Below are 18,033 nucleotides of genomic sequence, written 5' to 3' on the forward strand. Positions count from 1 at the left end.
ACACCACTCCAAACGTGCTGCTTGCAGGACTTTTTTTTAAGATCCTGCCAGCGCATCGCCTCAGTGTGAAAGCACTCTGTCTTTCACACAGACTGCAGGGGAGCCATTTTACAGGCACTTTACAGGCGCTATTTTTAGCCCAAAAGCGCCTTAAAACGCCACAGTGGGAAAGGTGTGTTAGATCAAGGGGGATTAAAAATAAATAAATAAATAAAATAAAATCGGCCTAACATATCGGCCCAAAAAAATCGGCATCATATATCGGCTATCGGCCGCCATGATTTCTAAATATCGGCATCGGCCAGAGAAAAACCCATATCGGTCGACCTCTACTGTCGATTGTAGCCAGTCAGAAAAGCTATACCAAAATCTTGTTTTGTTTTTTTAGACTTCTTCTTCTTTTTTAAACAAATCCTCTCTGTCCATCTCCCCAATAATCTCTTTGGTTCATTTTAAATCTTCCAGATTGTACCCTTTGTCATGAAAACATTCTAAAATCAGATTACACTGTATATCATAATCCTAATTTTTGTTACAATTTCTTCTGGCTCTTGAGGATACCACCCAACCATCTCGGATGGTGGCAGCTGGTGAGTGGAATGTAGCCATTCCTGTCCACATCTTTAAAAAAAAAAGTGTGTGTGAACAGTTTATTTCCTTCCTTGAATATTGTTAGATCCAAGAATCTAACCTCTTGACAACTAAAAGTTTCAGAAAAAGAGATACCAAACGGGTTATCACCCATCTTTTGCAAAAAGTTACGAAAAGAATCTTGCGATCCTGCCTAGATTATTATAATATCGTCTATATATTGCTTATATAACCTCAATTCCGGAACGTTCATACTATAAATAGCCCCATTTTCCCCAAAACTCATAAAGAGGTTAGCCACAGATGGGGCATACTTAGCCCCCATAGCGACACCCCTCTTTTGTCTGTAAAACTCTTTTTCATGCCAGAAAAAATTATGGCTCACTGCCAGATCCAAAGCTCAACCTCTGGATGTATTATTATTATTATACACAATTTATATAAAGCCAATAGTTTACGCAGCGATTTACAATGTAGAGGGGGGACAGCAAAATTATAGTACAGTTCAATACAGAAGGGACAGGAAGGCCCTGCTCGTAGAGCTTACGTTCTAAAGGGAGGGGGTGGCGATACAAAAGGTAATAGATGCACGGAATGATTTGATGGCGGTGGCTCTGGGACAGTTAGGTGGGTGTGGGAAATACTGTAGGAATACCTGCAAGTTACTTCCTCCTTTAGACGTTCTGACTATCTGTTTATCCTGCACTCCGGGAATAACAAAGGGAAGCAAGCTTCGACCAGAACAATTGCGGCCTGGATCCAGTGGGCTTATAGGGTTAAGGGCTTGGCTCCTCCAGAGGCAGTGATGGCATATTCCACTAGGGTGGCTTCCTGGGCAGCAGCCCGACATGTGGCTCCACATTTTATCTGCAAAGCGGCCTCCTGGGCCTTCATTAACACCTTTATGTCACATTATTGCATAGAACCTGCTTCTCTATCTTCTGTGATCTTTGGTTTAAGAATCCTGTCGGTTGACGGGGCAAATTAATTTTAATTTTGATCAGCATTCACGCCTTTGTGTGCTTTGGCTAGTTATTTCCCACACGTAGGCTACCATGGAGTCTGTCAGGAACATGGAAAATTTACTTACCGTAATTTTACTTTCCTGATGGACTCCATGGCAGAAGGAGTTCCCACCCATCGGTCAAGAGTTGGCTAGTTACGGAACGCAGTCTCTGGTGGTGAGCTCAAATTTATGGGAATGGGGTCCTATAGCATTGGAGAGGAGGTGGGGTTAACCCACACGTAGGTTGCCATGGAGTCCCTCAGGAAAGGAAAATTACAGTAAGTATTTGATAGAATAGGAATAGATTTGAGATAATATGTGACAAAAAAATTGGAACTACCGCTATTTTATTCTCTAGGTTGTCTGCTTTCAGAAAATATATCATGTTTTAGGGGTTTTCTATAATATTCAGGCCTAAAATTATTCATCATCCAGAAGAGTAAGCCGCTTGAGCGGGGTGATCGGTGGTGCGGTGTGCCGCTGTAACACACCGCCTCTCCAATCTCAGTGAAGAGCCTATGATGTAGGCTCTTTACCATGTGATCCGCTGTGTCTATTCAAAGCTAATCACATGGTAACCAAGAAGTGCAGGTATTCGGTTTTCTTTTATTCATGCTGACAAGGCATGAGTAGAGGAGAGTCAATCAGCGGCTCTCCTGACAGGAGGGATCTGCACTGATATTCAGCATTGATTATGAGGCGATTCAGTTCGCATAGGTAGCGCTATACAAGTCACTCACTCACTCACTCATTGATTATCAGTGCAGGCCCAACAGCTGTGATGGTCAGTAATGCCAATCAGTGCCCACCAGGTAATCTTGTTAGTACCTCCCCATCAGTGAAGGAGAAAACGTACTTATTTACAAAATTTAATAACAGAAACAAAGAAAAAAATGTTTTTGAATTTTCCGTCTTTTTTTATTTGTAGCACAAAAAATAAAAGCCACAGTGGTGATCAAATAACACCAAAAGAAAGCTCCATTTGTGTGAAAAAATATAAAAATGTCATATGTGTACAGTGTTACATGAGCACGTAATTGTCAAAGTGTGACAGCACTGAAAGATGAAAATGGGCCCAGGAAAGGAAGGGGGTGAAAGTGTCCGGTATTGAAGTGGTTAAACATGTGGGCAAAAAAAACCAGTAAAAATGGCTCTGGCAGTGAAAGGGTTAAAGGAAACGTTCACCTTTGGAAACATGTTAGATGTTCCTGCAGCGGCTTAGTGATCCGAGTCTTCTGTGTGACAGCAGTGCAGGGAGAAGTCCCCCGTCGCCGCTGTCACTTCATGAAAAGAGCGCCGCCGTGCCATTCATTCACAGAGTTCTGTCCTTTGCCGATGTCGGCTTGTAGTTTTAAATGAACTCCCACACCTCTGCTGAGCTCTCTGGTAGATGAGGAACAAGGAAATTGTCATAAGGAACAAGGAGATTTGGACCCCGATTTAGTCCCTCAGACAAGTTAATTTTTTCAAAAAATGTCCACACCGCTGGAACGGTTTCTTACATTATGAATATCAGCGATGGAGTATATCTGAGGTGTATATCAGGGTGTGCTTCTTCCCCACATGAGAGCTGTGATGTCCAGCAATATTCATATAGAAGACATTTACAGGCACTAATACACCTTGAGGGCTGTGTGGGATGCCTGATGTACAGGAAGACAGGACTTCAGTGAGGAACAATTCCCTCACTCGGGACAGAAAAGTGGCTTCTCCCCCGTGTGAGATCTCTGATGTCTGTTAAAACCGGACTTGTCTGAAAAACATTTCCCGCACTCAGGACAGCAATACGGCTTCTCCCCCGTGTGAGATCTCTGATGTGTGTGAAGATGTGACTTACGTGAAAAACATTTCCCACACTCCGTACAGGAATACGACTTCTCCCCCGTGTGAGATCTCTGATGTGTGACAAGATTTGATTGTTGTACAAAACATTTCCCGCACTCAAGACAGCAATGCGGTTTTTCTCCCGTGTGCAGTCTCTGATGTGTGTAAAGATGAGACTTCATTGAAAAACATTTCCCACACTCAATACAGGAATACGGCTCTTCTCCTGTGTGAGATCTTTTATGCACATCAAGATTATATTTAAAAGGGAAACATTTCCCGCACTCAGGACAGGAATGCGGCTTCTCACCTGTGTGAGATCTTTTATGCCTATTAAGTTTGGAATTATAATGGAAACACTTCCCGCACTCAGTACAGGAAAACCTCTTATCTGTTGGAAGGACGGCACCGTCCCTCACAGTCTGAGGTTCCTCATGATAAGAGGAATACGATGGTCTGTGTGGTGCCAGATGAACATTTGAGGTAGTCGGGTTTTCTCCTGGACTATACTGTGTGATGTCCTCATCTTCTACTTTACAGTCTGGAGACGAAGTGAGACAATCATCTGAGGTTTTCCTCATCGTCCATCCATCTACTAAAATAGAAATAAGAAGATTACTAGACATGAGCAGATTGGTTCCCCTAAACTCAAACCAGGACTCCGTCCCCCCATCAGGCAGCTTTGTCTCTGAGGATCTTACAATTCCCCCTCAGAGTAACTAGTAAATGGGTCCTCTGTAGGGCGACAACTAATTATTTTCAGAATTGATTAGTTGGCCGATTATTGTTTTGATTAATTGGATAAAAACCTCAAAAAAAGGTTGGTATATAATTGAGTTAATATTCTTGAATATCTATATACAGCTGTAAATATAAATATCCAGATATATATTTGGATATTTAATCCATTCTGAGAATAACAGACAGATAGATATATTATTAGAGGGAGAATCTGATACATATCAGAATCAGAGATCAACATTATTAAAATGTAAAAAAGAGGTAAAACGCTGTTTGCAGATGATCAGACAGGAGTGTAATATAATATGATGGATGACAGACTACCTTGTCATAGACAGGTAGGTGGGTACAAGCTCCCTGCACCTAATGTCACTCATGCTGGCCGTACACAAACTCATTTTTCTTTTTCAAAAAAATATTCATTATTATTATTCACGATTTATATAGCGCCAACAGTTTACGCAACGCTTTACAATGTATAGGGGGGACAACACAAAATGTTCTAACCATTAGTGGGGTCAAATTGGCATTCATTTCTGACCACAGTGACGGGAAAATTCGAAAGGGGCAGAACAGAAAACTTTTCTCCATCGAAATTTTTTTTAAATAATGTATGTGGTTTTTGCTCAGAAGTTACATTCATTTTAAAATGAAATGTTAAAAGCAAGTGGAATTTTTGAACGACACTCGTCCATTCATCTATGTAAAAATAATTTTCATACAGATATTTTTGTGAATATTCTTGTCCAAAAATTGATCTGTGTATGGCCAGTATAGGACATTTATTAGCAGCAGCATGTTTTTTTTAATCATCTGTTATAATGGGGTTAAAAAAAATAGTCCTTTATATTACAAAAACTAGCAGATAATCACCACTATAAGTGATTTATACTGTGAAATAGTGAAAGTTAAATATTTTATATCATATATAGACTTTTTTTTATATCATATCTGAGACTTTTATTTCATGGGTACAATCATTTTAAATATAAATACACAATATTAGTAAACTTTTACTTTAAATGTACAGTAGTTGTAATGCCTTCTATTACCTCCAGTCTATCAGGCTCCACCTTCTCTGGGATCAGATGCTGATCTTCCCTGCACAGAGACCTTAAAGTCATTGTAAATGTTGGTTTTCTTTAACAAACTTGTCATACTTACCTGTTCTGTGTAATGGGTTTTCACAGAGCAACCCTGATTCTCCTCTTCTGGACCCCCCCACTTCTGGTTCCTCCTGCCTTCAGAGTTCCCCTATAAGAAGCTGCAAAGTATAGTATATAGTTCCACTATAGAAAGCCGCAAAGTATAGTATAGAGTTTCCCTATAAGAAGCTGCAAATTATAGTATAGAGTTCCCCTATAGGAAGGTAAAAAGTATAGTATAGAGTTCCCCTATAGGAAGGTACAAAGACGTCTGCCTTTTCTGATATGTAAATAAATAATGCATTCTGTGTGTAGGCTAATTAATCGACTGACCAACTAATGGATTATGAAAATAGTTGACAACTATTTTCATAATCCATTAGTTGTTTCAGCAGTACATCTCTGAATCTCCTACCAGTTCCTTTCTGTATTCATGGACCTTAGTCAGAGAATGAGGAAACGAGAACTGTCTTTTATAGGAGTAACAGTGATGAAGGGATTATAGGACGAGTGTCCCCACACCCTCTATCACTCATTGCCATCTTCCCAACACAAGAAGTCCTGCACTTCCTTATTTAGTCATGTATAACAGCAGGGCTGAGCCCCACCAGAGGTCAGAGAGTGAGGATGGGGGAGAACAACCAAGATGAAGACTGGACCGATTCTGAAGACCACCATCATTGGGTTAGTGACTCCTCCCTCATTATCACTTTCTGTTTGAGGTTCCAATGTTTGAAGATGTTTTCACATTATTATCACCATGTAAAAGTATGTGCTCCAATCAAATCATCCAATATAAAATGTCCAGCTGGTAGAAAATGGGTGCAAAATAAGTAAGGGTTATGTAAAGTACAACTTATTATACAGGATACAACAGTTAGGATTTTATAGTATCAGAATGATGTCATGTACAACATAGAGTATATAGTGCAGGGGTCAGGAGTATGTAATGTACAGTATTATATAGTGTAGGGGTCAGAAATCATAATATGGGTATTCTGTAATCAGTGACAGAATAAATGTTTACACAAGACAAGTTGCAGAGGTCCCACACCGCTGCCTCCCATCTCCTGAGACTGCACTCAGTGTCTTGGGTCTGAAACTATACAGACATATCCCTCCACCCTGCACAGCCAGCAAACAACAGAACAAGTAATCCTAGGAGAATTGTTCTGTCAATGCATCTTGCCATACCTAGGTATGGGGCAGAAGACCAAAATCACAAAATTAATATTTTGTTGCCAGCTGAACCCCAGAATCTCCATAAATCCAGTCTACATAAATTGTGTCTGCAGCACAGAGAAGGAAGATTATCCAAGAGAAATACAGGAATACAGGATGGGGAAGACAGGTCAGGAAAGTGACCAGGGTATTACAGGCTGATATCACCCAGTCCTTGCCCTACTCTGGATCAATCAGTGAGCAGTATGGGTGGAGGAATGTATTTAGTGTTAATGACCCACCTGTGCTGATCTCTGTAGGAGTGTCCTCCTCTATAAATGTCCCCTTTAGTCCATCCTCCTCTATAGACTGCTGATCATCCCTCACATACATCTCTTCTTCTGCTTTAACCTCAAATTCTATATCAATTGGATCTCCACTCTAAATCAAGAAAAAGAGAGAGAATATCATCTGTAAGATATAAGCTTTATTTTTGTGACATTGCATAAAAATTTACACATTGTCTCTATAAGTGTGTTTTATAACCTCCGTCCCACCAACCTTGCAACAGTGAGGGATGGTGTGATCTTCCTGTGTGGAATCCAGGGAATGCTGAGGATGGGGACATATCTCTGGTGGGTTCCTGGTATTAGGTGGCTCCACCATATCCTTGTGTCCTTCGGAAATCTCCTCCATCATTCCATACTCCTCATCCTCCTCTTTATACTCTTCTTTAACAGCAATATTATCATCCCCGAGGTTTATATTCTGAAAGATATAATAAAACATTCATTGTAACAAGACTTGCTGTGTATTAATCATATCTACCAATAATTGTCAATCATCTACCTGATTATGGTGGTGAGGGATGGTGTGACCTTCTTGTGTGGAATCCCAGGAATACAGAGGATGGGGACATCTCTCTGGTGGGTTCCTGTAGTTGGTGTCCTGATACAGATCATTGTGCACTTTTATATGGGTACAGTATTGTATACAGTATCCTTCTTGCGCTGGATGCGCCTGGATATTTTGGTCCATGGGCCCCTCCGGCACGCACATGCTCTGTGTGCACGTCCATGCACATGCGCGATGCAATAGCACGCGCGATGTCGCATGGCCATGCGAATGCGCAGTGTGGGCGAGTGGACCGCCCCCCGTGACGTCAGGCCCCGTCGCTTAGCAGCATGCTCTGACGCCGGAAGTGTTGGGGAGCTTAAATAGCGGACCAGTTTCCAGGACTCCACATACCGGGTTGTGCTATTGGACATGTTTATACAGGTTAGTGTATTTCTGTTTTAGTACCCGATGACTGGGACCTCTAGTACCCTAGGTCTCCTAGTCTGATCTTACTGTATGCCTTTTTATATGTGCTTATGGTGATTGCTCTGTGTGTACCCCCACAGATGGCGATCAATGCCCAGGTTCATGTTTGTTTCCTAGCTAATAAAGTGTATTTTATATATATATATATATATATATATATATATATATATATATATATATAGATTAGGCGATACTTGCCCTGCACACTATTACATTTGTATTCTTTGGCTACTATGATGTTGCCTTGTTTGATCTACTTCTATGAACATGGGTAGTGTGCACTGGATTATACAGCCCAAACAGTATGTTTGGCTCTCAGTTTCACTCTTATTTCACTTATATCCTTTTCACTCTATTCTTTGTGGTGGTTCCACTTTTTCCACAGATTCCTTATCTATTATTCCTTTTCTTCCTAACTTGGTTAGGTTCCTTGGTAATCTTCGTATGTTTAGGACACCTTAGGATGCACAACTAAGCACCCCTTTTTCATAGGCTCTTTCTGTAGCCCTTATGCACACAGTATTTTTTTCAATCTCTTTTCACCTATATATCGCTCTTTAGCTGTGTATAGGTTAGTGTCTCATCTTACTATAACTTTCATATCATATACACACACACACACACACACCCACACACACACACACACACACACACATATATATATCTCTGTTTAAATTTGAGGAGTCCTTTACAATCCCCCCGCATCTGCCGTGGGAGGAAACCAATGGGTCCTGTGATCTACTGCTTCCTCTTTTGTGGGTGAGCTGATCCCCTCACTATTTAAATTATTGTAAATCTTCTGTTATGTCATTATATGATTCGCTGCTATTTGATTATTTGTAAATATTTTTATTTATTATGTAGACTATCCTCCTGAAGAAGCAGTTCGCTGCGAAACCGGTAGAGGAAACGTTTCCATACCCCTCTTCGACAGAAACCTTACGGGGTCACCCGTCGGTAGTTTGTTAAACTGCGGTGTATATGATTTTAGCAATATGGAAGTTTTGATGGATTTAATCTTTTTGCCCTTATTAAATTATTTTGTAATTTTTTATAATCAAGTCTTCTGTGTATTGTCTATCTAGTACCGCAATAGTCCCTATAACAAATATTTTTGGGTGTGGATACCAAGGGAGCAGCCTCAGCAACTGCCCCGATATTCCTAGAATTCCCATTTCTTGACAATTATCAACTGGGATGATGGTACTGTTATGTGTATTACATATATTTTGTATTTAAGGTTATACTCTATAGTTTATGGCTTTGTGCACTTTTAGAAACTTGGACTCCTCTATCACCCCATCCTCATCATCCTCCTCTTTTATCTCTTCTTTAACCTCAACTTTAGAATCTCTCAGGTTTCCACACTGAATATAGAATAAAAATGACATCAAAGGTAACAATGCAGTGGGCCTTCCTGAGGGCGCGGAGAGTTCACATCCAGCCAGCTTTGCTGAAAATTTCTTTCAAGAAATCCTAAATTTACAGCAATTCTCCTCAGCATACATTGTGTAGCATGCTCATAGGGTCCCCACAGGCCCGAGATCGCAAGTTGCCATGCCCAGGCCATTCCTGGTGCGGTTCCTGAACTACCGAGATAGAGATCTCATCCTTGCTGAAGCCTGGAAGAACTCCACAGCTCCAGTTTGGGAATACCACCCTAAACTTCTTCCCAGATTTTTCCCCTGAGCTGCAGAGGCGTCGCCGCACGTTTGTGGAGGTTCAATAGAAGCTCCGGGGGAAAGAGACTCAAGTATAGTATGCTGTACCCCAGTAAGCTCCGTGTTGAACACAGTGGTTCTGTGAAATTCTTTGAGGTCCCCTCGGGTATTTCAGATTGACTGGATACCTTGCATTGAAGTGAATCATCATTTATTTTTTGGTACATTCTGATTGGGCTGTTGTTACCCTTCTCCTTTTCTTCCCCCTTTTTTGTTGGACTGGCGTACCACAATCCGGTGCAGTGAAGGCCGATTGCACACGGGTAGGCACATATGCTCTGACTATACTCCAATGACAGGTTATCCTTCTCAGTAGGTTTAAATAGTGTGCCTTGCCAGGGGATACATATATATATATATACAGACCTTGCCTCTACTGCGCAAAACTTTTCCTTCAAGGTGTTGCAGCGTATTTACAGCTGCTTGGTGCTTTATGGCTATAATATGCATGTAGCCGGATGCTCTTTCTGAAAAAGTGTACCCACAGAAGGCGAGTAGCATCAGCGCTCACCCTGTAGACTTTTTTGTTCCTTCCTAAGGGACATATGGAATAACTTTATAAGACAACATTCCATTTTTCATTTTTTCCAGTTTTCTGCTAGCTAGTGCGGAGGGTGTGTTTTTTCTGTTTTTCCCCCCTTTCTAAGCTGGTAAGACAGGGAATGGTTACGATGGGAATGGCCATGAGTAAATGTTCTATTCTTGTTTTATCTTACGTTCTGTTTTTGTACATCTGCTCCACCTTGTGTGTGGTCGCTTGTTTGTGGTGTCACCGCAATGTGACGTTACGTTTGCAGATGGATAAATGTAAATCTTCAGCATGCTGTATGGCTCGGCATGACTCTGGACCTCACTTGTGCTTCTAGGCCCCCAATTTGGGGCAAAATTATGAATTGCAGTCATGTTCTTAAATATTAGAATCATCTTCTGGAATGTCAGAGGTTTGAATTCAAAATACAAAAGAACGCTGGTGCTAAATTTTTGCAGGTCCAACATCCCCACATAATGTTTTTACAGGAAACGCATTTATTAGGCAACAAAATTCTGGCCATGCAACGTCCCTGGATGCACAGAGCCATACATGCCACTTTTTCGTCTTATGCTAGGGGTGTGTCTATTTTGTTGCACAAGTCCCTACCCTGCTCGGTAGAAATGGTGATTACAGATCCTGGGAGAAGGTATTTAGTGGTAATAATTGAAGTTTGTTCACGCAGGTTAGCCCCTGGTAAATGTATACATTCCCCCTCCTTTTACGGGGAATATCCTGTACGAGGTGTTGGAGAAATTGGCACCTCACGCTCCATTCCAGTTATTGGTGGCTGGAGATTTCAATAATGTTCTCAATTATACATTGGACACGTCCAACCCACGCAGGGCTCCAAACCATGACTTGTCGCACTGGGCAGAAGCTGCGGGTCTCACGGAGATCTGGCGGTGGAAGCATCCCACTGACTGATGCTACTCATATCTGTCCTCGGTACATGCTTCGTCATCCAGAATAGACCTGGCATTCTCCAATGGAACATTATTGCCTCTGGTGGATGGGGCATCCTACCTTCCCGGGGGGTTATCTTGCAATTGGGCACCCAGAGTTCAAGGAGGGTTTGGTGTCTATCCCCTAGATGGGTGGGAGAGCCAGCTGTGGAAAAGACGCTGAAGCCGCACTTCGATACATATTGGCAGATTAACGAAGGATCTGCAATGGTGCACTCCGAATGGGAGGCCTTCAAGGCCACCACTAGGGGGGTTTACATATCAGCCATAAAAGCCATGAGAACAGAGCAGAACAGTGTGGGAAAACAAATTCAGGACAAAGAACAGGAATGCAAGTGAGTGCAGCGCTTGTTTTTGAAAAAGGGGATCAAAATGGCAAACTCTTAGCTCTTCTGATGGCAGGGGACACTTCCTCGACGATAGTGCCCGGCATACTGTCCCCGTCCGAACAACCGTTGAGAGACAGGGAGGACATAGTACGAGAGTTTGTGTCCTTCTATAGGTCTCTGTACTCCCCTATAGATCCATATGACACAGGTGACCTCAGGAACACATTGGAGACCCTTCAGTTACCCAAACTGCCAGAGTAATCTAGAAATTTTCTGGATGCCGCGTTCAGGGAAGAGGAGGTAGCGTCCGCAATAGGGCCCTTTCCTAGTGGTAAGGCTCCTGGACCAGATGGTCTGCCAATTGAGTGGTATCACCAATACTCAGAGACCCTGGCACCCAGACTACTAAAATTATATACGGAATGTTTTCAGAAGGGAGACCTCCCCCCCTCCTTTTATGAGGCTCATATTGTATTATTGGCTAAGCCGGATAAAGACCCACTGCAGTGTTCATCATATAGGCCCATCTCTTTATTAAATATGGACTTCAAAATACTGACCAAAATGTTAGCTACTAGACTTATGTTGGTCCTGCAGCATGTTATTTCCCCTAGCCAAACAAGTTTTATGCCCAAAAAGGCCACGGACATTAATCTGCGCAGGGTCTTCACCCACACTCAGTTAGGCCCAGATATTTCCAGGGTGGGATACTGTTCTTTCTAGATCTGGAAAAGGCCTTTGATTCCATGGACTGGAATTACATGGGGGTGATATTGGAGACATTCAGTTTCGGTCCTCGGTTCCGGAAGTGGATCGACATTCTATATCATTGCCCCACAGCAGCCAAAAAACTAAACAATATGTTAATCGGGATTTTTTCCAGTACGTCGGGGCACTCGCCAAGGATGCTCATTGTCCTCGGGTCTTTTCTCTATCACGATTGAACCCTTGGCTGCGGCCTTGCGAGCCTCTGAGGAGGTACAAGGGATAACGGTGGGTAGCTTGACCGAAAAAACTGCACTATATGCAGATGATATGGTTCTTTTTTTGCGAGACTCCAAGAATTCTGTGTCGACAGCTTAAATTCCTTTGCTCATTTTTCGGGTCTGAGAGTCAACTGGGGTAAATCCCAGATTCTCTCAATCAGAACACCATCCCCCAGATGCGAGATTCCTGCAGATTGTCCTTTGCAGAGGGTGGAGGTGATCAAATATCTGGGGTTACACATCTGACTCTGTATCAGACTTTATGGCAGAATCTACCTATGACACTCATAGGTAGGGGGAATTCAGTGAAAATGAAATTTTTACCTCTGTTTTTGTATATATTTCGGAATTCTCTCCAGTTTGGATACCCAAATATATATATTTAAAAGAATAGATCAACTCATAACCACATGCCTGTGGCAGGGGCGACACCCCCAAATTAAACTTCGGGTGTTACAATTGCCGTGGAAACAAGGGGGACTGGCGGTTCCGGACTTTCACAGGTATTTTTTAGCGGGTTAGCTAGTACTCACACACAGGTGGTTTACTTTACCTAAGGATGACACTGCCAATACACTGGAGGTGGCTGTAGTTGGTTCTTATGAGGCACTGACACATCATCCACATCGGGGTGTCAGGGCTCCATATAGGATTACGATATCCATGTGTGCAACCAGTAGGGCATGGGTAGCAGTGACCAAGAGGGGTAGCGCTTCCGAGATGTCTCCTCACAACACCACTTTGGAAGAATCCCAAATTAACACACCTTTGCGAGTACCCTGACCCAATTATCTTGACTAAGTTTGGTATTAAGATGCTGAAAGACATTGTGGGTGGTGGGAAACTTCTCCAGTTTGACGCCCCGAAAACTATGTTTAATCTTCCCAACACTCACTTGTTTCATTATCTTCAGCTCAGACATGCATACAATGCCCAATTTGGAGATGTTGGTATTACCCTGAAAATTAGTGATTTAGAGTCTTTACTGAGAGAGGACACTTTGGAGAAGTCCTTGTCTACAAAATATAAACAATTGTTCGTGGAGGGAGGGGATCTTCTTGCAAGGTGTAGGGTGGTGTGGAGTGAGGTGTTCCCCCAGATGGACGAGAATGACTGGGATGATGTATGGGACATTAATTTTACTAGATTGGTCTCTGCAAGAGACCAACTCATTCAGTTTAAATTCCTGTATCGTATATATCTTACTCCAGCCAGATTGGCTAAGATGTTCCCTACAAGGTCCCTGGCTTGCTGGTGGTGCAGTTCCCTCACTGCTGATTTCATGCATATCTTTTGGAATTGCTGGAACATCCAAGTATTTTGGAAGGGGGTCATGGAATGTATAGCGGAAGTAACCGCCATTCATATACAGCCCACGATAGAGGTATGCCTTTTGGGACTGGTAGACAATCTAGCCCCAAAGAGAGTAACTCGCACTTTGCTGACAATCCTTATCTATTACGCTAGGAAAATGATAGTGTTATCATGGAAAAAGCCCAATCCTCCATCTATATCAGCGTGGAAGGGTGTGGTTAATAGGGCGACACCTTTATACAAGGCTACATACATCAGCAGGGGCATACCAGAGAAATTTGACAAAGTATGGGGTAGTTGGATGAATAGTGAAACTACGGTGGCGGATTGAGTGGCTCCTAATAGAATGCACCTGCAGCAAGATGTAACATGAACATATTTGAACGTGCCATTTTCTGTTATTGAGAAAAGGGGCCTTATCATTATTTTGATCTTTTCACTGAGTGAGAGTCTAGAAGCAAGAGGAGAGAGTCAATGTTGACTGTTGTGTGTGGCCCATTGGGTCTTATGTATATTTCTTATGTTAAAAAGCAATAAATACAACTTTTAAAAAAAAAAGATAACAATGCAAATAATGTACAGATCTTAATGATACTATCAGTGATTGTTCCTCATCTACCTGATGATGGTGGGGGATGGTGTTATCTTCCTGTGTGGAATCCCGGGAATACAGAGGACGGGGACATCTCTCTGGTGGGTTTCCATTACTGGATCCATCTGTAGGAAACACACACACACTGACTGAATACATTGTTTCTATGTGTTTATCAGATGATGGGGGATCTAGGTGGAGCCTCCGTACTGCTCTCTCCTTTACAATAAAGTCTCCTCTTACCCGGTGATGTGAGGGGCGGCTGATTGTCCATCATGACGTCCTTGTAGAGATCCTTGTGTCCTTCTAAATACTCCCACTCCTCCATGGAGAAATAGACAGTGACATCCTGACACCTTATAGGAACCTGACACACACAATGATACAGTCACCATCCAGACACATCCCTTGTCTGTTACTGGATAATGTCCCAGAATTCCCGGCACCACTCACCTCTCCTCCATCATCTCTCTGGTGACTTCTAGAATCTTCTAGAATCTTCTTTGTATTTCTCTATTCTATCAGGGAGGGAGGTGGAGGTAATGTGATGGTCATATGATCTCCAGACTTCACAGGAGGAAAACTCTAGATCTGAACACAAAAAGTAAAATTAAATGATATTCCCAGAATCCTCCTCACCTCACCATTCAGGTCTCCATTTTATTAAAGCCTCACTTCAGACCGAGGTATAATTTACCCACAAAGGACCCCCACACTATGCATGTTTAAAGCTTGTTGCAGGCATTCTGGCGTCATTACATACAATGCAGGACCAACAGCCCTACTTTGTAAGTGAGATGCCAAGGGTCCGCCCACATCCTAAGAGCATCCGAAAAAAAAAAGCAGATGGAGGGACATTGAAAGGACAATTTTACCAGAGCTCCTAATGATGGGGATGGATTTTGCGGAGGCCAAGTTTCCACCCCCCAGGGTCACTGCAGGTGTGGAGAAAAGCTGTGTAAGAGGATATGGAGGAGAGATATGGAGGAGATCCAGGAATCAGGATAAAGGTCAGGACAAGTGTAGCGGCGGCTCCTGAAGAGCACGCGCTATGTGTTTTTCAAAGTTAAAGTTATGCCTGAACTGCAGTTTGGTTTGGGTACAATTTAGACTTCATCATCAGTCTGACTGGACTGTGAGATGTTCAGCCTGGCCACAGGGTGCACTGTATCTTCTGGCAGGCATGGAACTATGGTCTGGTTGGGTGCTTAAGTTGCTCTCTCTCAGAGCCCGCCCAGGGGGAGTGGCGCTCTCACTGTGCTTTCTGGGACAGGGTATTTAAGATGCGGACGTCACGTGGTTCTGGGTTCCGGTCCAGAATGATGTACTGACTTCATGGTCCTGGTTCTCCTGACCAGTCCCCAGAGAGGCTATGGCCTGGGGTATGGATCCACCCGATTTTGATGTCTCGGGGCTGGCTAGCCCGAGGCAAGGAAACTAAAGGAGGATTCTGAGGTGGTTGGGTGCCGTCTCCGGTTTGGGAGAGACCCATGACTTCAAGTATTTCAGGGGAGGACTCTTTAGAAGAAGACCACGTACGGGTTGGTTTCTTAGTAAGAGCCTGGAAGGGCTGAAGTACCCAAGAGAATCCGGTCTCATGGACATCGCCATGCTGGCTGAGAGATCCAGGTATCTTACAAGTGTTCTTCAAGTTTAGTTTCCCTGTGTTCTACAACGTCTGTGGCAGAGACATTATCTTGTATGTTCTACAACAACGTCTGTGGCAGACTTGTTCCTGAGTTAAGCACCTTGTTGGCTGCTAGGCCTTGTGAGAGAGGGACTGCCCAACTTGAATGAACATTCAGTTGTGAATGGCTATTCTCTGGATGCAGTCAAAGTAAGAAAGTTCTTGAACATTTTGACTTTGACACGAAGAGTACCTGAATTTCCTTTCCAACCCTCTGATCCCAATTTAAGAGACTGTTCATTGTCTACGTTTTGCAAATAAAATCCATTCAAGTGGATCTGTTGTCAGTCTCTCGAGTTACTGGGCCATTTACCACGGGACATCCCCTAGACGTGAAACGAGGAGAACAGAAGGTAACGGTAAGCCCAAATCTAACCAGAAGCTCCTTTGGGGGTAGTGCTACACAAGCAACAGACGAGCGCATCCAAGACATGAAGCTGGGGTCACTACACAGAAAATCAAGCCAAGGAAACAACAGGCAGGACGAGGAATAGCAAGAAGGAGCTCAGAGACAAATGAGAATATTGCTCAGCCAATGGGAGATGATCTCAGCATGACTTACATAATGAAGGAGATGAGGGGGAGGGGAGGAAGTCACTTATGGTGACCATAGAGACATGGAAATTCAGCGGGTTCAGCAGGGATCAGTCACATTTCCATCCATGTGTGGTCACTGCCCGATAAAAGTCACTCCATCAGCGGCTGCAGCCAATAGCTTCATCACTGATCTGTGTATTCTGAGAGCGGAGGAGCGCCCCCCATTGTCAGAATACAATAGTGCAACGGGGAGGATTCCCCCATCCCTCTAGGGTTGCCATCTCATCCCTTTAAAACCGAACACATATTATTACACGGGTTCTGTGGCTGATTGAGGTGGTAATTAAACTCACTTGATGCCTTATCTGAATTAAATTAGCCTCAGAACCCGTGTAATTCATATGTGTTTGGTTTTAAAGGGATGAGGTGGTAACCCTACATCCCCCTCCAATGTGTGGATGGGGGAATCACTTCCGTTTTTTTCCTCTCATCCCGCTGGCTGAACGATAAACCTGAACCATGTATGGCCAGATTTGGAGGGAATAGATATTAATCATCAACTGATCCCCCTGAAGGGGTTAATCTACATATTACCTCTTCTGCCACCTGATCATGCATTGTCATCTCTACGTCCTTCCAAATGGAACATTCTGTCTGTATCTGACATCACTTCCTGTCTATATATTCCATAGAGACTTCCTGTCTGGATAGAGGTGAGATCACCACCTTGTGGAACTCAGAGGAACTGCAGCCCCAATAAACATCTCGTAGTGTGAACACGGCCTTGTGCTGTGTGTGTATGTACTGTATATCTGTCCCCTCTCCTCCTTCTGTATGAAGAGGTGGAAGCTCTGAGGGCATATAAAGAGGTGGAGCTCTGAGTGTGTATGAAGAGGCGGAGCTCCTGAGTGTGTATGAAGAGGCGAAGCTCCTGAGTGTGTATGAAGAGGCGGAGCTCTGAGTGCTTATGAAGAAGTGGAGCTCTGAGTGTGTTTGAAGAGGCGGAGCTCTGAGTGTGTATGAAGAGGAGGAGCTCTGGGTGTGTGTGAAGAGGAGGAGCTCTGGGTGTGTGTGAAGAGGAGGAGCTCTAAGTGTGTATGAAGAGGCAGAGTAGGTGCAAAGTAGAAGCAGTGGTTCTGCAGTGAACAGCATCTTGAGCACAAAGCACTTTATGTTGTATATGAATTTGCACATGGATCAGTTTACTTTATTTATTGATAAACATCATAATAGCAATGAAGTAGATGTAAAGTGGAAGCAGTAGATCTGCAGAGAATATTATTTGAGCCCCTAGCACTTTATATATGAATGTCTCCACATATTTTAGTGTATTTGTGATGATTTATGTGCACACACAATAGGACAGCGCTGTGACACATAACACTCTTCTAGTTGATAAAGGGAACACTTACCTTTGTTACAGCAGCAGTCCGGTATAAGTTATTTCTGTAGGTATTTGAGTTGTTACACATAGCGCGGGTTTTATTCTATTTATATTGGGGACATAATTGCCCAAATCTGGAGATCAGGAGCCATTTCCAGCCTTTACTCTCGGCTGGGGCTCTTTGTATCCATATAACAG

The 18,033-nt window shown here is 43.0% G+C and overlaps 1 protein-coding gene across 1 annotated transcript; it reads right to left on the reverse strand.

Annotated features, from left to right (window-relative positions):
• Positions 1-2,491: 2,491 nt before the first annotated feature.
• LOC143989730 (uncharacterized) lies at positions 2,492-17,119 on the reverse strand. The gene is made up of 7 exons (XM_077490003.1): positions 17,046-17,119; positions 14,681-14,818; positions 14,471-14,594; positions 14,255-14,352; positions 7,030-7,236; positions 6,771-6,909; positions 2,492-4,016 (listed from the first exon to the last, which is right to left on the reverse strand). The coding sequence occupies exons 3-7, from the start codon at positions 14,553-14,555 to the stop codon at positions 3,283-3,285; spliced, it is 1,263 nt and encodes a 420-aa protein (XP_077346129.1). The 5' UTR covers positions 14,556-14,594; positions 14,681-14,818; positions 17,046-17,119; the 3' UTR covers positions 2,492-3,282.
• Positions 17,120-18,033: the final 914 nt, after the last annotated feature.

This window comes from Lithobates pipiens, unplaced genomic scaffold (assembly GCF_037356315.1).
Source record: "Lithobates pipiens isolate NorthernLeopardFrog02 unplaced genomic scaffold, aLitPip1_a1.2 Scaffold_18, whole genome shotgun sequence".
NCBI classification, from domain to species: Eukaryota; Metazoa; Chordata; class Amphibia; order Anura; family Ranidae; genus Lithobates; species Lithobates pipiens.